Here is a 24,537-nt window from a genome sequence, read left to right as displayed (position 1 = left end):
GCTGGTGGCAGGACGTGTAAGATATACATCTATTGGGAACCACGTGTGAAAAGATATATGTGTGGAAAAAGCCTGTCTCTAGTGAGAGAGAATAAAGCAGTTAAGAAAGAGGAGAGGTGAGAGAAGGGGTGAGAGATCGAGGAATCTCCTGCCCTTGGTTCCAGTTGTTTCTGATGCTGCACCCTTGCCTTCCTGCTGCTGGGTTGTTGAAGTTTGCCTTGGATTCCACGGGCAATACAATTCCTTCTATGCCCAGGCTTGTTTGAATCTGGTTTCTCTCATTTGCAGCCTAGATAACCCACTGCTTATTTCTTTTATCTTTGAAGTTACTCAGAGGCATCTACACAGAGTTTCATTTTTAACAACCTCCCACCCGCCTTCAATTTAATTTCCTTTAGAAAAACGTTGGTCATGAAATCTGCACTTCCGTAGTCGAGGACAGCTTTTCTGTCCTTTTTCTATTTTGTGAGCTCCTCCATGAAAAAGAAGGTTTTCCACGGTCAAAAGCACTGAGGAAATAAATGGTGTATGCAGTATGCCTATCCTGGAGATTTATAATGTAGTGTATTAAAGAATTCCTGTCCTGAATTAATGTGTTTAATTTTGCCTAACCAGGGTTCCCCAGATCCTTTCTATTCCTGTAACACGTAACATCTGAAACTGCTAACAGCCCATAGGGCCGACTTGGGGGCATACGGTCAAGGTCCATGTGTGACTGAGCCTGCCATCTTCAAAATGGCATATTTCCAGGCTGCCTTGCACAAGGATGTTTGACCAAGGAGGCACTGTCAGCCCGGAGGAAAGGACACTTTTGGTAAATTTCATAGTTACTTTCTACTCGCTAAGCATGAGTCCATAGGGTTGGGTCCACCCAAAGAGGGCGCCTCGTCCTAATTCACTCCTTGGCACCAAAGGTCCATCCTCCAGGTCAGAGTTACACCTGGGGGCGTGGCTCCCCCACTGCTCCCTTAAATGTCTGAGAGGTGAAGCAAGAGTGTGCCAACGGCTCTGCTTTGAGAATGAGACATCCAGATGATAAGGTGCCCTTGTGTAGGTATGAGATATCTGGCATAGTCTCTGCCTCTGGGATGGGTTTGACCATCCTCCCATCTACTGGTTGCCGTTATCAACCTTCCACTGCTTACAGTTTGCAGACAGCTCTCATCTGATCGGCTGATAAAGGCAGGGCTGGGGGTTTGATCTTCGGTCTGACTCTGTAAAGCCACTTTCCTGTCCTCCTACTTTGCCTCTGTCATCAAGTTGTCTGTGGCCACTCCCTCAACAGCCAACTTTCAATTTCTTTCTTCTCCATCATCACCCAAATACCTCCTCTAAGGACCCAGGCTCCTTTGCCTGGGGATTGAGAGGAAGTGGAAACGTAAAGGAGGCAAGATGGCATCTGTGGAGCCACACGGCTTGGCAGGTCAGGAAGGCTCCTCCCTGCAGAGGACTGTGGCGGCGAGAGGCTTGGCCGTGCCCCCAGCCCATGGGAGCAATGAGCAAACAGCAGGATGTGGCCGTGCCTCCTTAGGTGGCCTTGTGGACCAGCATCCCTCACCGGCCAGAGCCCGCCTCTCCTCCTTCGGCAGGTGTGTGGACCTCACTCCCACCCACGTGAGGCTCACCCCGCCAACCAGCGCAGGAAACGAGCAGCTTTAAGGTGACCAGAGTCTCCAAGAGATGCTTGTGCATGGTGACGTATCAGCCTGAAGAAAGGTACCATAGAGGAAGCCTGGAGGTGGGGATTCAGGAGGCCTGGCTGGGTGGCCTGGGTGAAGCCCCGAACCTCAGCCTCCTTCCCTGGCAAACGGGGATGAGGGGCCCTTCCTAGCACGCAGGGCTGCGGAGGAGGGAGGACGATTACGGTCCCAGAGGGACCGTCTCCCACATTGCTGGAGGGGGGCCAAGGGATACTGAATTCAGGAAAGTGGACGGGATCATCGAAGCGTCTGCTCAACCAGGGTCAGACCGGGCTTGGAGGGCCTGGAGCCTGAGGTGAGCTGCCAGAGATGGTGCCGGAACGAGTCGCGTGGCGCCCTCTTGCCGCTCAGCTGCAGCAGCCGGAGGACTGAGCACAATGGGAGGTGACTGGCCCTGCGCACCGCCCCCCCGCCCCCCGCACCGTGGGATGCTCAGGCCAGAGCTGCCGGGAGGGCCGGTGCGGGGGAGGGGGGAGAGCTCGGGGTTTGCGGGTGGTCGTCCCGGTGGGGGTCAGAAGCCTGGTGAGCCTGGGCCTGGTGAGGGCCAGACCTCAGGATGGGGGCTGGGGGGACCGGCTGCAGGAGTCACGGGGTGGGGACCGCAAGAAGTGAGGGCCAGCCTGCTCGGCCTCCAACCTCTCCTCGGCGCCAACCTGAGGGCCCAAGCCTCTGTCCTGCTGGAATCTTCTCTCCCTTCATCCCTCTTTGAGGCCCCTCCCAGGCCCATCTCTAGACCCCCTCCCCCGTCCCCCCCGTTTCGTCCTGAACCCAGCGTTGATCTCACTTTGGGTCTCCTTGGCATCCCGTGTCCCATGCTTGGGCACCTTTTTACTCTCTCCACCTGCTGAGATTCTAGAGGCGGTCAGCATCCCTGGGCTTACTGGCCGCATCACTCCAACCTCTGCTTCTGTCATCACGTTGCCTTCTCTGTCTGACCTCTTATGAGGACCCACCTGTGTAATCCAGGATAATCTCAAGACCCCGTGCAAGTACCCCATGTTTTCCCTGAACCCTCCCTCCTCCCAGGCGAAGGCCGCTGTCCTGCCGCAGCACGCAGGACCCTCACATCCCACTGGATTCTGCGTCTCCTCCTCTAGGCTGTGATCAAGGGCTTGGTCTTTTTCAATTTAATGTCCTTATTTATGTGCAAAGCCTGAGATAGCATACGTGACTAATGAACAGTTTGCTGAATAAATAAATGCATAATTGGATGCATGAAATAAGCTTTGGGGACTGTACACATGGGCAGCCATGGTGCCAGGCCCCTGTGTCTGTGCGCTTCAGTTCTCCAGCAGCCTCTCCACCTTCCCTCAGTGGGAGGAGTCTGCTTTCCTTTCCCTTGGGCCTGCTAGCTGGGCTGGGATATTCAAGCTGGTGGTAGAGGAAGGAGCTGGTTCACCCCTTCCTCTTCTCCTGAAACCAAGCCACCTACCTCCCCATCCATACTTGTTAATTCCAACCTTCCTCCCTGCCTTCCCTTTCCAGTGGTCCCATCATCTGCCCGCTCCCACCTAGTGAAATCCAAGGTAACCCAGGGCATCATTGCAGTCCATACCAGGGACATCCTTATGTTGACTGTCATGTCACTAACCCCTTGACAGACAGCAGTCCTTCACCAGGTGGGCCAAGACAGCCCACCCGAGGCAAACGTCTTTCAGAGTCCGCACCCCTCCACCGTCACCCACTGCCCCAGTCCCTGGCCCAGCTCACCTGTCTCTCCCCAGATGGGCAGGTACTCATCTTGCTGAATGTCCAGCATGATCTCCAGCCCGTTGCCTGTCCCCCCCTTGACTGTTGTGAGCAGAGGTTTGCCATCCTCGCCTGAGTTAAACATGTAACACTTCCCATATTTTGTAAACACCTGAAGGAGAGAAGAGAGAGAGAGAAGCACATGGGTGACTTCAGACTGGGCTCCAGAGACTGGGGAGACCCCAGAAATCCAACAGCAGGCTAGAGTCCCCACTGCCCGTCACAATCAACCCTCCTGGCGACAATGATTCCTCGCCCCTGGCTAATGGCCTGACTTTTGCCAAGTGGGACTCTGGCATCAAAGAACACATCTGGACACCTTTGGCTTTTGTTGCAGTGGGATCTGCTCTTTTCTCCCTCTGTACACCACACCCCCGCCCTGGGCAGGAACGCGCCTTTCAAGTGTCCGGCATTATCTGTATCCTCTTGACCCTCTAATCTGCGCCTCCAGCCCCAAGCTCTCTCTCGGGTTCCAGACACACTGATCCCACTGCCTGTTAAGCGTGGCCTCAGGGGGACCCATGGATCCCCGACACTCAGCAAGTCCCCGTGGGATCAAATCTTCCTCAGCCTCTGTGCCCCACTGGATGGTTCTCCGGTACACCGTGTCCCGGGGAACAGCATTGCCACCTGCCTAGGGGCTCACGCCAGACCCTCAGAGCGGCTGCCCACACCTCCTCTTCCTTACCCCCACATGCAATTAGCCGGCAGGGCCCGTCAACACTGCCTCTACATCCGACTTGAATTTTGCCTTCTCTCTTCTGCACTGCTTTAACTTAGGACCCCCATCATTTCTTGCCTGGGATGCTGCAGTTTCCTAGCTAGGCTCCCGGATTCCAGACAACTTTCTCCAGCCCATCCTCTAAGTTCACTGTGGCTCACTCTTTCAGAAATGCAAACCTACTATATTAAGCCTGTGCTTAAAATCCACAAGGACTGCCCATCCCCCTTACAGTAAGGTCCAGGCCCTCCCTCCACACCCAGTTTTCTATGATGCTCTCTGCCTGCTCTATCCTCCTCTTCCCATCTGAGTCCACGAGAATCCACTAGAAGAGAAGCTCCATGGCTTCAGAGACTACCTCTGCACGTACATCGAGGAATCTAGCACAGGGCCTGGCACCTGGGGGTGCTCCAGAAATATATGTCAAGTGGATGAATGAATGAATGAACGAGTGAGTGAGTGGGTGGGTGGAGCAGATCAAACAACTTGCAGCACCTCTGGATGTGTCCTGTTGGTTCACATAGTACTTGCGGTTTTCTAGTTGCTGCTGCTGCCGCCTGTAACCCCTCTCATTCCTCTTTCTGCCTGGACAACATCTAGTTCTCTGCCTGGGCAGCCTCTGTTCTCCAAGACTGGATTGATGCATCTCCTCCTGCAAGATACCTTCCCGTGCTCCTGGACCAAGTTATATGACATCCCTCCTCACTGTGCCCCTTGCTCTTTCACCACAGCAGCTATCACGTGCAACAGTAAACATGGGTGGGTACTGTTCCTCCCATTATGCAGAGGAAGAAACCACAGCCCAGAGAGGTTAAGCGACTTGCCTAAGGTCACACAGCTATTAAGTAGAGAAGCTGAGATTCAAAGCCATGTCTGTCTGACTCTAACACACGCGATCTTTCTGAGCATGTTGACATTGTCACTGGGATGTTTCTGAGCCATACGCTGCTCCTCTCTGCCTTGCTTTTTCCATCAGCCAATCAATATTCATATGCATGAGCTCCTACTATGTGCAAGTATTATGGGGACTGTACAAGCCCTGCTACTGCTTCTTGTTTTATAACCTCACACTCCCAGTATTTTCCTTTATAGCACACATCAAAGCGTGTAACTAGATGGCGATTCACGCGATTGTTTGTTGGAGGGGGCGGGGCTGTGTCTGTTTTGTAGAATGAATGAATGAATGGGCTCCAAGTTGTTGCTACTCCCATCCCCCTGCCCACCTCTGGGAGGTGCCCTTTGGTGCTGGGCAGCCTTGCTGGTTCTGGCGGGAGCTCACGCTGACATCTTGTCCCACCCCCTTCCCTCTCTTTCTCTGCTCTGGCCTTCTCAGCTTCCTAACTGATTGCTCCTAAGCATTTTTGCTTGCTTCTCCATGAAGGTATTTATTAGAGGAAAGACAGTTTACCTTTGCAGAGGCAGGAGAAGGGGCTCAGAGGCAGGAGAAGGGGCTCAGAGACAGGCGGGCTCATGCTCACTGCACTTCTCTGCTGGCCTCCTTCTCAGCCGCTCCTGCCTGGGCTTTTCGGAGAGGATCACTCTCCTCTCTGCTCAACATCAAAGGCCTGAGAGCTATGTACACACAGTGCAGTTTTGCTACAAATTTGGGACAAGATGCCGCTCCCCTTCCCCATTTCGATGCATAATGACGTGTAAGTATAACATGCGCTTCCAATTTATGCCTTATCGCCGCCAGCCAGAAAATACAATTTATTTAAGTCTAGACTTTTAGGTTGAGCCTGCTGCTTCTTCAGACCTGCCATTCTCCGAGGCGCTTCTCGGTAAGTGCTGACGACAGCCCCGTCGTGGATGGCAGGGCTGGATTTGCAAGGTTGCTAAGAGTCTAGAATTGTCCTTAGTTGAATCGGTTTGTAAGAATTAATGGTGCACGTTCAAACCTGGATCTCCAGGAGTGATGGGGCGGTTGTAGGGGGAAGCCTGAGATAAAGATGGGCCCCATGACCATCAGTTTCATTGCTCACACTGGTACCGTGTGTTACAGTTCAGAGATGGCACGTGGGCAGCTTCAACTTTCTCAATGGCCCCGTGAAGTCGGAGGGAAGAAAACCAACAGTTCCTGAGCCTCTACTCTGTGCTGGTCCCTGCTTGGCATTTTCATAGGAGTTATAGCATTCCTAATTATGGTCTCAACTACCCTGATGGGGAAGCATCTTATTATCACATGCCCATTTTACAGTTGGGAAGACTGAGACTTAGTGAAGAGGTAGGTAGTAGAGCTGGGACTCATGGGTGTGACTTTACCACCAAGGAAGGAACACTGAAATTTCGAGCCAGACAAGAAGGTATCAAAGCAGATTTCTCATTATCTGTCAAGTCCGTGGCCTTGAACATGGCATTTACTTTTCCCAACTCCAGTTTCTTCATCTGAAAATTGAGCAAGATAATCTTGCCACATGGTTGTAACGCCTAAATGAGAGAATGCAAGTGAATTTGTTTGGAAGATTACATAATAGACATCTTCACGAGTCATGAATCCATACTAGGTCCTTTTCAGCAAAAGAGAGAGAAATTATTTGGGTTACGGGGGAGGTCAGTCATCAATTGAAGAATGGGGGTGGGGTTGAGGAGTCCTGTCCTCTCTGCTTACGTCCCCACGATACTAAGCTCATCTTGAAGTAGTTATAGGGGATGGAAACTGCCATGTGCCACTAACTGTTTATTCCTTAAGAATGTCAAGCCTGTTGCTGAAAGCCCAGGGCAGCCAATGAGATCGCTGGGGCCATGGAGTTCTGTAGGAAGGGGACATACTTTGATGCACAAAATCCACTTTGAAAATCTACATTTGGATTCCAACAACTGAATTGTAACCGGTTACTGGTGGAGTGGATAGCCACCGTCAGTCTGAACCTGGCACGTTCTAGCCTGTAATTTTCAGTTTTGGTAGTGTCTTTGTCTGCTTTTGGTATCAGGGTGATGGTGGCTTCATAGAATGACTCTGGGAGAGTTCCCTCCTCTTCAGTCTTTTGGAAGAGTTTGAGAAGGATCGGTATAAGTTATTCTTTGTATGTTTGGTGGAATTCCCCAGTGAAGCCCTCTGGCCCTGGACTTTTGTTTACAGGGAGTTTTTTTTTTTTTTTTTTAAACTACAGATTCTATTTCACTTCTAGTGATTGGTCTGTTCAAATGATCTATTTCTTTTTGATTCAGTTTTGGTGGGCCGTATGTTTCTAGAAACTTGTCCATTTCTTCTAGGTTATTCAATCTGTTGGCATATAATTGTCCACAGTTGGCACGTTCTAGATAAAAGAAACCTGGGTGTGGGGATGGGGAGAGGGTCTCACTGCCTTCCAGTAGGTCTAAGAATAGCCCCGATGTCACAGACTGGCTTTGCTACCCTCTCTGGAGCACCATTCACATTTTATCTGTTGTCACTAATTTTTGCAGCAGCCCTATGAGTTTGGTATTATCACCCCTGTCTTACAGATAAGGAAACTGAGGCCCAGAGAGGCTGAACCAGGTCATAGAGCCAGTAAGTAGAGATTCCAGGGTGAAAGTCATCTTTGCCAAAAATCTTCCTGCCCAGATGTCTCATTTTGCATGTGGAGAGTCTAAGGTTCAGAGAGGTGAAGTGTCCTGCCCCAGGTCACACAGCTAGTTTGGGAGCAGAGTTGAGACCTGGGCTTGGGTCTACGCTCTTCCTCTAAAGCTTTCTGTTTGCACATGCCAGGGGTTGGAGATTACGGGTAAGCTTCCCTCGCCGGGGTACTGTATCCAGGAATAAGAAAGATTGGCAACTCCAGCTGGCCTGGGTACCAGCCTCTAGGCTCGGTATGACCTGTTGGGGCACCCTGCCTTACAGAGCCTGGGAAATGCAACGTGGAGCCCTTGCTGGGAACGGTTAGGAACGGCAGATACCCAGGAAGGCACAGTTTTCTGGTCCAATTAGTAGTGCAAACATTTCAACACCATGTACCTGCTTAAGAAAATAAATTATGTATAAGCTCCCTTAAAATAAATTATGTATAAGAAGCTCCCTTAAGGACTGTTGAAATAACCGCTTACTAGCACACAACTGGGCCTGCAATCTTCAAACCTTGCAACCCTTCATTAATCCTGACCTTTAGGGCTTCTCCTAAGCAGTGGGTTCCTTGTCTCTTCTTGCTTATTACACTTGAAGGAAATGAAATTGTGCTGCTCCAAAAGGCCTCTAAAGCTCAGTCTTGAGTTGAATGAACTTTCCTCCCAGTGAGTCGCTGAAATTTCTCATTAGGCTGCTCTCAAAATAATGGACACGCTGAAGCCCACTGTTTCATCTGCTCTGTTCTTCTCCGTCAAACTCCTCCAACACATTTCACACATGGGGAAGAGAGACAGTCTGTCAAATGGGTTACCAGGCTTCCAGTAAACAAAATGAAGCTGTCTTTTGTTTTCTGAAGTTGCAAGGAACGTGTTTGAAAATGAAGTACGGCAGAGGGATGTGTGCGTGAGGAGGCCGCCATAGACGGTCAGCTCTTTGAAGGCAAGGACGGCATCTCGTTAAGAAATCTCCTTGCTTATTCATCTCTTCCTGCAACAGGAATTTCTGACCACCTATCGTGTTCCAAGGACTGTTGCATGACTCTTCCTTTTCCCCACAATGAGATTAAAAAGGCGATTTCATCCATTTCATGGATACCCATGAAAGCACCTCCGCATGGCTGTTGTGGTCCTTGCGAATGAAGGAGATGAGGGGAAAGTGGGCAAACACTTCTCCCCGCTTCCCGACCGGTCTCTTTTAGGACATCATTAATATCATTCTTCTCCGGGCTCCTTTTTGAAGGGGAAAGAAGAATGTATAGTCACTGGGCATTTACCACGAGGCAGGCACTATGCTGATTGCTTATACACCTTCTATATTTTAAGGCTCACACAGCCCACAGATGTAGGTGTTATTCTCCCCAATTTGCAGATGAGAAATTGAGGCTCTGCGAGGCTAAATACCTCATCCAAGGCCCTATAGCTAGAGAGTGGTTCGCCTGACTTTTCCCTTTATATGTATGGGTCGCTCAAAGAACCCTTAGCATTCTTTGAGCGTATACTATGGTACTGCGATCCCCCTCCTTCGAGCCCCTGCACCCATCTGCCAGGATGTGACATTTGTTGTGCCAGTTTCACTAAGAAGCCCGCCTGTCTCCTCCTTCCAAGCCTGAAGCACAGCCTGGGCCTTTTCTGCTGGGCAACTGTCCAGAGAGCTTCAGACCACGCGGGAAGAGATGTGTGAGCCCCACACAGAAGAAAAGAGCATCAGGTGACTGCAAATCTGTGAGCTGGGGAAACAGCACGGAGGGGAGCGACAGGTGACTCTGAGCGCTCTCCTTCAAGTCACACATTTTGTGAGCAAATGTTCTCTAGGGGTACGGCTCACAGAGGCACAGGGGCAACTTGAAGGCACCTGGAGTGTCATTTGAAATGCCAGACCCCCGCCAATGAATCCCTCCTGGCATCTCATGTGAGCACCCCAAATTGGGCCTGACCTGGGGTCATGAAGTGGGATGTGGGGAGCTAGAAGCCTTTCAAGTTAGACTGCAGCTTGGCAGGTCGGGGGAGGGGAGTCTGGGCATGATGGAAGTTTCCAAGGGGACCCAAGGATGAGTTGGTTGCTCTTTCTGCTGGGGTCCTCCACTGCCTGTCTCCTGTGGGCAGTACAGCCTGCGTCGTTTCCACCTCTGGGTTCCCAGTGCCTGGTCCCATACCTGGCACACAGTAGGCACTTAACGGGCAGGTGTCTGGGTGCAAGAAAAAAGTCAAGCATGGAATTGGGAACGAGGCAGCCCCAGCTTCCAATACTGGCTCTGCCCTGATTTGGGGAAGTCATTTCATCTTGAATCTTGATCTCTCATCCTCGAAATGCTGGTAAGAACAACTTCCGATAGAACTGTCGTAAAGATCAAAAAGGCTGTCATGGATCTGAAAGCACTTCATAGAAAAACAAATCCTCGGGCCAGGCAGAGAACGTTCTTGTTTGTGGCCTGTATCCTGTCTAAGCCCTGAAGGAGCAGGGGAGGCGAAAGAGTTGCTATTTGCCTGCAGAAATGGAATCTGAGATGTTGTTCCATCTGGGACCACATTTGTGGCTCGTCCATTCAGTTGCATCTACACAACGTCTCTCGTGTTCTAGCACCTCCCCAGGCGTTGGGAATGCAGACATGAATCAACTCTTTAGGGACCACCTAGTAGGGAGGGTGGCCCTGCAGAATGATCCTGCGTGGTACCAAGTACTGTGGGGACTGATACAGAATTCTCTCAGGGACAGGGCTGCTGAAACCGGTGGTACTTAGCACGTTGAGACAGATCCCTTAGGTTGGCTCCTGGGCTTAACAGGGCCATGGTGGTGTCAGGAAGGCCAGTGGTGCCCGCTGAGCCCTGCCTACCAGCCTATCACTCCAGCTCTCTTCTGCTTCCGGAACCAAACACCCCTCCCCAACCCCTCCCCAGGTAGACAGTGATGGGCTCTACGAAGAGGTGGGCAGGATTTGTGGAAGTCTTTGGAGTCAGGTTATCCTGGCTGAACACCTACTATGTGCCAGACGTTGTGCACAATGAATAGTGGAGCTGAGCTCTCAGCTAGTTGAAAATCACTAAGTCACACATGCAGCGACTGAGGAGAGCTGGCAACTGGTTCCCTCCAAGGAAACCAGTGTCAGTCTCAGTGGACCCCCCGCCAACCCCCCAAGCCCGGCTCTCTGATCCGCACACTGCCAGCAGGTCACCAAGCCCAACTTAGGGATATAGGGCCAAGGCAGGTGGGTTAAGAAAAAGAGCACATTTCTAGCAAGGCTCACTGCAAAGACCATCCCATTGGCTGTCCTCAGATGCGGGAAGCAGGACTCAGGAGGGGTTCCCTGCCTTCGAGGAGGGCAGAGGCTCAGAAAAAGTGAAGGAGAGAGAGCGGGCACAAACCGTCCACAGCCTGGTACCATGTCCCTCTGCTGCCCCCATTCCTTCCTTCTAACCCTGCTGACACGATTCCTGATGCCCCAGTGTGCGCCAGCTCCCAGGCAGAGGCGACTGGAGGCAGGGCTGTGTTCAAGGTGCAGCCACCCAGATGCACCGGGATGTAGCCCTGAGTTCTGCCACATTCGGCCCTTCCGGGGTGCAGAGCCCCACAGTGGGGCACATCTTAGTCTACGTTCTGATTACTCACGAGATAATGGATGGGAAGTGCCTGGCAGAGGGTACCTACCTAGTGACATTAGTTAAGATAATTGTTTGTAGTAGGGATTCTGCACCCAAGTTCTGAAATCTCAGCTCCTACACGCTGTGATTTCTGGGTTCCTGGTCCTGTTATGAGTTCTTTTTACAGCTGCTTGCCTGATTCCTGTGACTACAGCCCTGTGCCCTCTTCTAACTGCTGTCTGCTGGACTTACAGGAATATGTGCCCATTTGGTTTTCCTGTGGCCGTGCCCAGATCCCTTCTGGAACATTCCTTGGGTATTCCTCTATAAGAAGTTTGTATCAGCCTGGCTGCTCAGCTGAACCTCACCTTTCCCCCACCTTCCCAGCACCTATCCCAGGGGGCTTGGGCGGGCTTCCCATCCCACTGTGAGTGTTTTATACCTGGATGACCCACCCTGAGATAAGACACATGTCACTCCTTGCACCTGCCTTACTACACACCTTCTGGGAATCGTCCTTCTTTGAGCAGGTGTGGGATGGGGGAGGGGAAAGGTGGGGATCAGAAATGTGTTCTATTGTGTTCCTGGTTAATATCACATTATTCTACAGGGTTGCATGGAAAACAATGCATGGGTAAAAACCAAACGATGGTTTATGATGTTAACAGAAGTAAAGCAGATGTTCTGATTAATGCCAGGGCTGAAAACAGTCCCAAGGCAGGTTGATTCTAAAAGCTGATCAAGAAAAGGTCAAACAGGTAACTACCCACACGGCACGAAAATCCTCATGTCACTTTCTTACTGATCTCATGTTTTCTCATTAAAAATATATTTCAGCTTCTCCAGGAACTGCTCAGAGGATGTCGTTGTCTTCTAGTTCTTCCCCATGGCTGGTCTTGGAGGTTGAGTAGCATGTAATCTCAGTAGCAAAGCCTGCATTATGAACGTTTAAAGGCATCCCAGATTCCTGAGTGCGGAGGGCAGTTTAATCAGATTGCTTTCCTGAAGTGTGGAATTAAGACCAGCTGGCAGATACACAGCATGCACAATACCACTCTCCTTCCGAGGTCCACAGCAGACATAACTAATGGATCACAGCACTCTTTCCCTCTGAGTCTCACAGGTTTTTTTTCAGCCCAGTAATTCTGGCTGCCACTATTAAGAGTTGGCAAGTGAGTTGAATCCTATTTACCCTCCTTGTGCTGGAAGAATGTAAGCTCTGCTGATGGTGCCAGTGTTTCTGTAGTTAAGGGCAATGCCTGATAGTTGGGGAAGTTTTAAGCAGGGCCACAGTTTTGGGGATTTAGGCAGAAGGGACTCTAGTTGGTGACACAGGCAGAGGTAGGACTTTGTATATTAAAAAAATTGCTTAGACTTGCCCCCCTGCACTCTGGTGGAGCAAGCATAAGCTTTGGAACCAAATACCAATTCTGCCATTTGTGAGCTTTTAACGTTGGGCTAATATTTCTTGACCATCCTTATGTTTTTCTGTTTCAGACTGGTGGACTAGACTCCCAGGCAACTGTAATTTTCATGGTACCACAGTTCCTTGACTTAGGATCAAAGGATCAAAGGACCTGAGATGATTAGGGGCTTTCAGAATGAAAGACAAAGAATTTTAGTTCATTCAACATCTAATGAGCAACTATCACATGTCAAATACTCTGTGAGGTCCTGCGAATACAAAGATAAATAAGACATGGACACTCCCCTTCGCTGTCAGGGTAGAAACGGAGAAAAAACAGCTTTAGATCATCAAGGCGATGGAGCAGCTGTAAGGCCATCCTTGATTCCCACACATCAGTTTACAGAACGCAGCTCTTGAGGAACAATGAACACGAAGCAAGGTCCGCTTGTGTAGTATTTGTTCTAACCCTTCGGTCCTGTTGAGCTTCTGCACGTTCTCAGAGGGCCAGTTTTCAGCTACTGCTTTGATATCAGCATGACCTATCCCAATCTTTCCCATCCTCTCCACACTCCCCCACCAAGCCCATCGCACCTCCTCACCTCCAAATCAGAGCCTGGACTAGGATGAGGTAGGTGAGGTGTCTCGGGCACAGAATTTAAGGAGCCTCTCACTTCCGGGGGCTGAGAGTGAGCGCCTCCTTCAATTTTGCACCCCGGATGCCTCGCTTGCCTCACCCTCGTCTGGGCCCTGCTCCAGACAAGTCAGATGAAGATCGGAAGAAAGACATTCATGATGAAAGTGGCATGACAGGCTGTTCTCACAAGCTTGCAAAATAGACACTATTGTCCCATTTACAGATGAAGAAACTGAGGCTCAGAGAGAGTGAGTTACTTGCAAGAGGCATCACAGAGAAGTGAAAGATCACAGGCTTTTTTATTGACACAGATCCAAGCGGGGATCCCAGTTCTACCAGTCCTGAGCCATGTGACCTCGGGCCAGTGACTTATTTTCTCTGACCTTCTGACTCCTCCATCTGAAGAATGGCAACAGTAACACCTCTCAGGGTCAGATGGGAATGAAGTCCAGGCGCTTCCAGCTTCTGGTTCGGTGAGTCTGCCTTCTCATGTGTCAAGTGGACTGGCTGCACCTGCCTCACAGAGATGCCCTGGGGACCAAAATTAATGATGTCTGTACCAACCCCGAGTGAGGTCTGAAGAGCTTTTTGGAGGATCAAATGTAAGTTCCTTAATAGGCTTTGCTGTCTCTCCAGCCCTGTCAACTGTCTGTTCTTCTGGGGTGTGAGGGGGGTAAGCACCTGTTTGGTGAGTGCTTTTAGAGGTCCCTGGTAATAGCTTCAGATCTTCTCTAATAATTGAGACGGAATGCCTACTACATGTCAGATGCCATGCCAGGAGCTTAAATGCACTTCCCATGCAAACCACCCAGGAACCCTACTATTGTTCCCATTGTTAGAGAAGAAGAAACAGAATCCATGGGAGGTCAAACGACTGGCCTAAGGTCATGCAGCAAGTCAGAGGTAGAGCCAGGAGCTCCACCCTTTTGTCCGATTAAGAAACCTGGGCTTTCTGTATCCCACTATGTGAGTGACAAAAAGAAATCCAGGTTACTATTTCTCAGCAATGGGGCAAAATCTAGGATTTGCACCTGAGCATGTTCTAACATGTCTGAGTATAAATTAGACTAATTGCCAGTCAGGACGTGAAACCACATGACTGCCAACTGTTTCCTAGACATGGCAGAGCGATGGCTTGAGGCTCTCCAGGATGGCCCAGGGGTGTCACTGATTAACAGTATGAGCCTTTGCTATGTCCCCAAAATTCAACTGAAATTCTACAACGCTGATCCACCAAATCAGAGAATTGAGGGGGGCAGGTCAGCAGCTCTCTGCATGTTTAAGTCCTATAGGTTCTACCTTGAAAATATCCAGTTAATTTCCTCCTCTCAAGCCCTGTAAGCTTCAGGGAGCGCTGTCAGCTGTCACCACTGCAAGTCTCTGCAGGGGTGAGCATCTTCTTCGCTACCATATTCCCTGTATCCGCCCTAGTTCGAGGGACTTAGCAGAAAACCAATGAATGCTGAATAAATTAACGCTTTCATTTATTTGTCTATTTTTGCTTCATCCCCAAACTCTGAGACTATGTCTTACCTATTTATCCAAGGGCTCTATGCAGAGCCTAGCTTAGCATAGGTACTCAGTAGAATTTTGTTGAATGATCAACTTCAAAGAGAATGACTGAAAGAATAATGGTGCAATTTGTTTTATAAAGAAAGAAATTTGCACACAACGTAGCTGATCAAAAACTGTATAAAGCTAGGACTCCTGTGTGGCTCCCCCCAGGAGCCAGCTTTCTCCGAAGCAGGAACTTAAGCAAGTGGCCAAGACCTCTGCCTGAGCTCACGACTTCAGGTTGGATGGGCCGGGGAGAGATTTGGTGAGGGTGAAATCAGGGTTCCTTTTATCAATGTCAGAAGCCAGTTCCCCTGTCTTCTGAGAACAAAGAAGAAATGGCGGAGGAAGTGGGGGTATTTAAAATGGAAAAAGAGCAGACTTAAGGCAGATCATGAAAGCGATCTGTAAATGTTTGAGGGGATATCATTTGGAAGAGAGAATAGACTTATTCTGTACTGCCATGGAGAATAGTGCCAAGATCTGGGTTGGACATAGGGAAAGAACTTAATTAAAATACGCCACAGTAATCTTTCTGGGGAGATGGACATATTCTATATCCCAGGGGTATGGGTTACACAAGTGTATCTATTTGTCAAAACAATACAGGTAAGATAGGTGCATTTCAGTATACATACATTTTACAACAACAAAAGGAAATGTTAAATCACCATTATCATCATCATCGTCCTTAAGCGAGGGATAGAGGTGAACAGAGGAACAGGGGAAACAAGAATGTCAAAATGTTAATATTGTGGGATCTGGATGGTGGGCACATGGGGTTCATATACTGTCTTGTTTACTTTGTATATGTTTAAAATTGTTTCATAATTAAAAGCTGATATATGTTCATTATTGAACAGAGATGAATCTAATGGGCTGTGTTGGGAGACAGTGAGCTCCCTGTCCCTAGAAGCATTTATGCAAATACTCTGCGCATCCTCGACACCGCCACCCAGGAGGGTACTCCAGGAGCAGGGGCCTGAACCAGATATAACCTTGGTCAGGACCCTCACCCTTCTCCTCGAGTGGGGGTGTTGGGCAAGCCTGTCCTGTACTGGCAGAGGGTCTGGAGGAGAGCTGGATCCTCCAGAGCCATGAATTGGAGCCAGAGACCCTCATTCCAGACAGTGGGAGATGCTGGGGCTAGAGTACCCGAGGTGTCTAGGAAGGCCGCTAGACTTGGGGGGAGGGGCGTGGAGTGAGGAAAGGATCCAAGTCAAGAAGAGGAATTGCAGGTGTGGAAAGCAGGCTGAGTTTTCAGGCTCTGAGCCATATGCCACTGCTGACTAGCTGTTTGAACCTGAGCAAGGCACTCAACCCCTATGAGCCTCAGTTTTCTCATCTGGAAAATGGGAGGCCAGACCTACCTCATAGGATTAAATGAGCTTGGGTGCCTGGCATCTAGACAGCCATGCTCATTAGGGTTATTACTACTTAAGGGGGAGATGAGCCCAAGGAAAGACAGGCTCCCCTGGAGAGAAAGGGATGGTCTTGAAGGCCTGTCTCATTCACCAGCTACCACTGGAGGCCACATCTTAGGGATGGCTAAGGGAGGGGTGTCTGAATGGGTCAGCCTGGCTTAAAAGGCAGGAAAAAAAAATCTATGGGAACACTTCCATTGATAACATCCCAGGATTCTAGAGGGGTCCCAAGCAATTTCTAGGAGTAACTGCTGGGGCTCTCCACGCCCCAGTTCATTGCTGTTGCTGTAGAGGTACCCGGTGCTGGAGAGCTGTGTGTCCACGTTGACAGGACACAGTCTCCCCTTGGCAGCCCCCATCGGCCCCAGACCCGCTTGGCTACAGCTATGACCCCACCTCAGACCCTAAGCTTGTTTGGATCGGGCCTGGAGTCATACACAGTGAACTCCACAGGGCAGGAAAGGCACCCTCATCTTGCCTGGTACACAGCTGAGTATGTAATAAATGGGTTCCAGGTAAGCGAACGGATGCTAAGCTAAATGTGGAGTCAGACCTGCTCACTCCAGGGCTCGTGTCGCTGGGGGGACCTGTGAGGCTGGGGGGACAGTCTGTCCTCCCCCATCTGGGCCCACAGACCCCCAGGGGGCCGACTGGCAGCCGCTGTCAGCAGGCGGTGCTCGCGGCAGACGGTGGCAGCCTCTTCATTTCCACGAACGGCTTGGAGCACCGGTGCGGTCACCCACCGAACACACCATACATCAGATGCCTAATGGCGCGTTTTAGAACATAAGTGGTAACCACCAAATGCGACCCAGGAAAGGAATTAGAGCCAGATGCACAGTGGGGAGGGGAAAAAAAATTGAGAAGAGCCTCGGAGGAAGTGGGGCCCGATGCAACCGTCCTGAGACAGGAGGAACCATCTCTCAAGCACCTGTAGGCCAGGGGAGTCCATTTCATTTAAAATTGGCACCCTTTACAGAGAGCTGGGCTGGACGCGGGGCCCCTCGCAGGTCAGTGCTGCCTGGACTGGGCCTGCTCAGTCCGACCCTGACCACAGCATCCTGAACTGCTCTGGGAGCCCCTCCCGGCCACTCATTCGGGTTTTCATTCAACAAACATTTTTGCACACCTACTCTCTGGTACGAGGTTATGCACCAGGGCACCTAAACACAAGAGTTCAGACTCAAATTGTCTGGTTTCAAATGCTGGCTCTGTCCCGACCTAGAAGTTAGTTAATTTCCCTTCCTCAGTTCTTCTTTGTAATACCCTCCACCTTGCAAATCTGTCATGCAGTTAAATGAGAATATGGGGCAAGTGTTTGGAACAGCAGTGAATATATCCCCAAGGGTCTCTGCCCTCCTGGGGATGCACTCTGACGTTCCAGTGGAGGGAGGGGACTGTGGGCCAGATCCCCTGTGTCCAGCTTGGGGAGTGCACACGGTAGGTATTCAGGGGATTTTATCTGAGTTGAGCAGAGCACGTGTACACACATGCACACACGTGTACACTCTTGTATACACACACACACACATGCCACCTAGAGCCCCCAGCAGAAATCTATTTCCTTGGTAGGTAGACCTTTCCAGACCCCTTGGTGGAGAGATGACTATTCCTGGGTCCTGGCTTTATGAAGGCATCTTGGTTCCAGGGCTTTCTCATTTCCGGCACCTGAAGTTTCCTTTTCTTTCGAGCTTAGCTCTGCATTAAAGATTTTTTTAAAAACTGTACTTTGTTCTGCATGTCTGTGTGCATGGAGTGGAAGATGGGTCTGGGCTGGCTCAGTCTGCTGACGGTGGAACTAGAAACCACGGCTGGAATTTTAATTTGTGGCGCTGTGAGCGGAGGAAGTGGAGCATGAGATGGGAAAGGTGGCTTGGGCCGGACTGTGAAGACCCTGATTCTGGGTTAAGGCCAAGCGCTGTGCGAGACAGCTTACACAGTTATGTATTTAATCCTCATCGTGGTCTTACGTGTTATTATGTCCCTTTTAAGGATGGAAAACTTAGACTCTGAGAGGTTACAAGACGTTCTACCATAAGCAAATTATCATCCCCAAATCAGCCCTTTAAGCCCATAAGCAGGGGTCAGGATCCAAACTCAGATCCATGGTCCCTAAGTGCCGGTGTCCCCAAGAATAAAACACTGTTGCCAACAGGCATTCGGGAAACAATGAGGGACCTGGGCAAATACAAAGGCCGGGTAAGGTCTATATTGATCTCTCAGGCTAGGCATTGGAATGGAGATGAAGAGCGGCCCTGGCCCCCATCACTACCACCAAAGAGGAAGAAAGAGAAAAGGAGAAGCTGAATGGAGGTTAAAAGTGGAAGAGCAGGGCTTCCCTGGTGGCGCAGTGGTTGGGAGTCCGCCTGCCGATAAAGGGGACACGGGTTCGTGCCCCGGTCCGGGAGGATCCCACATGCCGCGGAGCAGCTGGGCCCGTGAGCCATGGCCATTGAGCCTGCGTGTCCGGAGCCTGTGCTCCGTGGTGGGAGAGGCCACAGCAGTGAGAGGCCCGCGTACCGCAAAAAAAAAAAAAAGTGGAAGAGCAGAGAGAAATCAATGCGAGCGCTATGAGAAGGCTCTGGGACGGAGGATGGGGGCGAAGATGCTGTGAAAGGATCAAACCCTCCGTCCGCAGTAGAAGACTCCCAGTTCTCTGGACGTCTCAGCTCATTTGACAGAAGAGGGAGCTGGACTGTAGGGAGAGCAGCCCCAACTTCTGCTTCTGGGCTTGATTGACTGGTGGACTCCTTCATTCTTGCATTCAACATCCAATCTCCTCTGCCCGGCACTGAGCACTATGGGGTTGCCGAGGACATAGATGCCGAGGGAAGATATACTGAGCACATACGTGTCAGGTGCTTACAGGCAATGTCTCCTTTATTTCTCTGAAAGACTCAGCGTGGGAGGTGTTAGATTCCCATTTTACACACAAGAAAGCTGAGCTCAGAAAGGTTCAGTCAGGTAGCCAAGGTAGAGTGGGACTGACATCCAGGTCAGCGTTAATACCGAACGTCCGTTCCTTTCCACTAGAGCACGCTGCTTCCCTGCTATCACTCCTGCCTCAAGAGCTTAACAACCAGGGCAGTTATAACATTTATGCCCCAAGGAGGGTACCTTTGACAGTGAAAGGTGGGGGCACTCTTAGTAATTACATCAGGACAACAGGGAGAACCTGCCATCGTCCTGGGCAGACTGGGATGTACTATACCATCGTATATAGTACATATACTGTACCCTATACTAAAGGCGCGTTAGTATTTATATTTGCACGGAGCTTTGAAGCTTTCCAATGCATTTCCCCGCTTTCAGTCATGCCTTATTCATAGGGTGAAATGAGAAAAGTTTCCCAGATAACTGAAGCTCATCCTTTTAAACGCGATGTTTTGAGAATGTGGATGATTCTGGATGGTGAACTTTGAAATGCAGATCAGGTTTCCCTGCTTGAGGAAGGAGCACTCCACCATGTCATCCCCACGCTGGCCTGGCTCTCCCACTTAGCTGGGGAGAGCTCCTGCAGCCTGCAGGACTCGGGGCAGAGCTCTGAGAAGGGGGACTCCAGGGCCTCCCCTGCCCCAAGAGAAGGGCTGGCAGCAACACCTGCTCTGTAAGACTGTCGGATTCTCAGAGCCCACTAGGCCTGTACTGGGCTTTCTGCGGTCAGCTCTTTTACAGAAACTCAAAACCAGGATCAACTAAGTCAGAACCTTAGGAGAGCAGAGAAACGTCAATGCAAAGAAGATGAGAAGGCGTTGGGGTGGGGGGAGAGGACCTCTTTGAGCTCAGTGAGCTCAAACTCTCCATGTTACAGAGGAAGAGAAGGAATATGACTCGCCCAGAGTCACACTGCTAATTAGCGGCAAAGACGGGACTGGAATCCAGGTTTCCCGACTCCCAGGCTTGAGTTCATCCTGCGGAACCCTGCTGCCTCTCTTCTTCCCTCCCCCACGCCACTGCATGGGACTTCTGGCACGCGCCCCGGATACGCTCCGCTCTATCATGCCTCTGTGCCTGATAGTGGAACTGACGGTGTTCCACTATCTGCTGTTCCACCTGCCTGGCATGCCCTTCCCGGGAGTACCTTGCCTGGCAAACTCCCTTCTCCTTTGAGAGGAAGTGGAAGCGTCCTATCTGGTAGCCTTACCCGAATCACTAGACCTTGTTCACGGGTTAATTTTTGGTATCTATTATACTGTGAAATTTATGTGTCTGCCTCTCCTTTTCATTCCAGGCTCCCAGAGGGCAAAGATGCCTTCTTGTTCATTTCTGTATCCCAGCAGCCCGCACAAGGGGTGGAACAGAGTAAGCTTTCCATCAGTGTTATTGCATGAAATTGAAATGCCCTTGCGGGGAAGGGAGCTGTGACAGGAGAGGCTGCCTGGCAAGGGGCGAAAGATGGAGGCCACGGAGGAGGAGACAGGCGTCGACAGCTGATTCCTCCCATCGCCACAGGGCCAAGGGTGATCCAGTGCAGAGAAGTGGTTTAGAACAGGCCTGCGGGTGCGGGGAGAGGGCAAGGGGGGCTGGCAGCCCCAGAGACTGCTCGACCCTGCATCTGCTTATTGGATTCTCTCCGGAAAAGTACCAGTGAATTAAAGCCCAATAAAAAAGGCAGTTAAGTCCAAATTCACTGATGCCTTAAGCTCCCCCAGCTCAGTGAGCCAGCATGCAAGCTGGGCCAATATTTCTCCATTTCTTCCCACGTCAACATTGCTCTCCAGTGAAGCAACGGTGACACATTTTATTTCAACCATAAATGGAGCAGAGAGACTGATAGCAAAGTGATGGCTGCTGCCTTCTCCAGAGGGGAGGCTCTGGATCCCATCCAAGAGACTCCTGTCAGCAGGCGTGATGTCCATGTCCTGACCTTGGGCTCCGGATGGGGTACTGGTGGTCCGATCTGTGCCTGTGTTCCCGTGTGCACGTGCGTTTGCCTACACATACTAGGGGTGTGTGTGCCTGTATGTGTGTGTGCACTGTGGTTTGCTACATAGATACACGCAGTCTGCACATCTGTGGGTTGATGCATCCATTTATTCCATACATATTTAGTGAGCACCTACTTTGTGCCAGACACTGTACTTGCCTCTGGTGTTTTCATGGTGAAAAAGACAGTTTCAGCTCCTACCCTGTGGGTTATACAGTCCACAGGTGTAGAGGGGAAGACAGACAACAAAACAAGTAATAAGAACAACGCGCATCGAATGTTATATAGGTGCAGGTGTGCACATGCATGCTTGGATATCTGAATGCATGCAGGCCCGGAAATCTAAGTAAGTGTGTACATGAATAAAGCGGCGTGTGTTGGGGGAGGGGAAGAAAAGAGAGAGAATTGAAGTCGTCGGGGCACCTGAGTCAGAACAAGGGACCTAATACCTAAAGAGTGTGCACAGCCCATGGCCATGGCCTCCCCACTTCCTCTCTTTTCCCCGGAGGTCTTCTGACCTCCGCTCAATCACAGGAACCTTCGGAGGCCAGTGGCTGACCCTCACTGCTGGGTGGATGGAGAAACCCTGGACTAGGATGATGGGAACGTGGATTTTATTCCCAGTCCTGCTGCTAAGTAGGAAGCCCACTGCAAAGAGGATGTGGAGTTAGGAGTCCTAAGCCTGTCACGTAGTAGCTGTATAACCTTGGGCACGTCTCTTAGTCTCTCTGAGTCTCGGATTCCTTACCCGTGAGAGTGCGAATACCATCTCTGTTAACCATCACAAGATTGCTGTGACAGTCCACGATCCTACAGCATCCAGACAAAAGTGGGATGTAACTACCATTGATAATAGTGATTGTTCCTACCATGGCCAACCCACCGCTCGCTGGGCCTTTCTAACACACGACTCCAGTAGTGCCTGAAAATGCCTGCATAGCATTTTCCAAAGTATTTTCCAGAAAACATGATTTCTATGAGATGCTTAAAGGAAAAAAAACCTCTGTGGTCAAATAGGTTAGAAAATGCTGGGCTAAACAGAGTTAAACATGTTGATTTCTTGCAGGCCTTCTCAGAGCCTTTAATATACCCACGTACATTGTGAATCTCCAAGAGTGGGCATAGTAAGCACCATTTCTGTGCTCCAGAGGATCCCGCCAGAGCCTAGGACTTCAGGGTATACTTGGGAGTGACTTCAGGAAGCCCTAGTAGGGGGCTGTGGAAGTACGGCAGGGAAGGGAAGACCACTGTATATGGTAAACTTGGAGTCAGTTCCTGCTGTGGTGCCTGGGGCTTAGCACTGCAGGGGACCTCCTAGAGATGGTGAAAAACACACTGCAGGGTAATCACACCAGATTGGGGAGGGAGCTGGCCGTTCATCTGTTTGCTCCTGTTTATCATTGGTTGAGAGCTGCTCGTGGGGTGTCCAAACCCCAAACTTCCCGCCTGCCCCCGGGGCTCAGGCCTGGGATGTCCCTGTGCCCAGAGACTACTCTGAGGCAGAAAGTCACAGGTGTTCGCAGGAAGCGCCTGACAGCAAGAAAAGAGAGTACAGAGGCCATGTGGCTAGAGCACTGACAGCATCTCCACAAACTCCTTTCTTGGCTTGACCTCCAAGTCTATGTTTGGATCCATGACCACCAGATGGGATTACGGTTCCACAGACCTCTCTGCAATGAACCCTGGCTGACATGATAACGTACAAAATCCCTCCAAGGACTGGCCCTAATCTATTTTTCCAATCGTATCCATTTCTACTCCCTCTGAGCCTAAAAGTCAGGCGATATGGATTACTATAGTGGGAGAGGAATAGGGTGGGCAGTGTGGATACAAATATCTCTTCCAATTTGGACTTTCTTGGGACAGTTTAGAGTTCTTGTGCATGAGTGTATGTTGGATATACCTCCTGGAATAGGGCCTGGGACTCACTATAGGGGGGAGGCACCAAGCAGTACGGGGATGGAAGCTTCCGGAAGGTGGTGACCCAAGGTATCTGGTACCAAGAAAGCCAGAATTTTTCTTGAGAGAAGCCAAGATTGAGGCTGGTAAGCCAGAGCCAAGCTTTGGGTACAAAGTGTCAATGAGAAACAATGGATGGGTGAAGACAGGCCAGAATATGCCAGAATGTCCCAGAATGTTCCTTATATGAGACACTAGCTCAGGGTCTTTAAGGAGCCACAAACAGAATGTCAGAGCTGGAGGTACAGAGCCCTGGGGATCATCTAACCCCAAACACTTGTTTTAAAGAATAAGGAAAATCGGGGACCAGAGTGGCCAAGGGACTTCCTCAACGTCACCCAGCAATTTAGGAGCAGAGCCTAATCAGAACGCACGTTTCTTGCTCACTAGCGAGCCCTTCGTTTTGGATTCGTGGACTAATAGGGTTCCTTCTTGCCAAGAATCTGACCATCGCCTATGGGTTCTCGGATAAGAAAGAAACCCCCATGGAGCAATTTCCCTTTGCTCAAGCCCCTCCCCGCCAGACTGGGACACTGAGGGGCCTTCACATCTCCTCCACCTTTCATCTCAGCCCGTGTACTCCCTGGAGGGTTCCCTGCCACCTCAGGTAGTAAAAGCATTTGCAGTTTTAGACACGTCAGCAGGTTTCACCAGGCAGTGTGAGGGAGCATGAATGCTAATGCCTCCATCTGGGGATTAGGTCAATACACTACCCCGAACTGACATTTTAAAAATTGCACGTTTTAATTGGCTGCCTCTTCCATCTCCAAGTCTAGGATCATACAGTAATTAGGAAGTGGGACGGTGGAGGTTGCCGGCGAGATGCCCTTGGCTAGGTTGCAAGGAGTGCTGGCCTGGAAGTTGGAAGGCTTGGGATCTAGCTGCCGGGTGTGTGACCTTGGGCAGGTCACTTCTCATGTCTAGGCCTCACTCCCCTCGTATGAAAGTGAGGAGTTAGGGCTTGACAACCCCCATGGCTCCTTCCAGCTCTAACCTTCCATGAGTTTTGGACTGCTAGAGTCCCCCCCACATTTCTTGCTTTCCTCCTATCATCTATGTCCCGAATGCCAGGATAGCCAGCAACATCATTTCTCTTCTGACTCTGGAACTTCCGTGCTGGGGACATACCTTTTCCTGCCCACTTGGTAGCTACCTGGGTCTTACCTTCCACACCTCTCAGCCTGAGTCCAACCTCTGCCCCATCTGGAGTTAAATATGATGAGGATGGAGCTGTTTCAAGTCCCTTTCCCCCCAAATCCATCCTTTCTCTGATGCCCAAAACAAGGTTCCTTGGGAAAATCATTAAGTCTGTTCTGTCCTTCACTCTATGGCCCGTGGTTGCCAA

At 50.5% G+C, this 24,537-nt stretch overlaps 1 protein-coding gene across 2 annotated transcripts in view; it reads right to left on the bottom strand.

Moving 5' to 3' along the window:
* ASIC2 (acid sensing ion channel subunit 2) overlaps nucleotides 1-24,537 on the bottom strand; it is a 1,018,908-nt gene that overhangs the window by 77,154 nt on the left and 917,217 nt on the right. For both annotated transcript variants that reach the window (XM_059998040.1, XM_059998039.1), the window contains exon 2: nucleotides 3,411-3,561. In XM_059998040.1, coding sequence (XP_059854023.1) covers nucleotides 3,411-3,561 — 151 coding nt within the window. The remainder of the gene's footprint in view (nucleotides 1-3,410; nucleotides 3,562-24,537) is intronic.

The sequence above is a fragment of the Delphinus delphis genome, chromosome 19 (genome assembly GCF_949987515.2).
Source record: "Delphinus delphis chromosome 19, mDelDel1.2, whole genome shotgun sequence".
Classification (NCBI taxonomy): domain Eukaryota; kingdom Metazoa; phylum Chordata; class Mammalia; order Artiodactyla; family Delphinidae; genus Delphinus; species Delphinus delphis.
The sequence above is the reverse complement of the archived record's forward strand: the minus strand, read 5'-3'. Positions and strand labels throughout refer to the sequence as shown.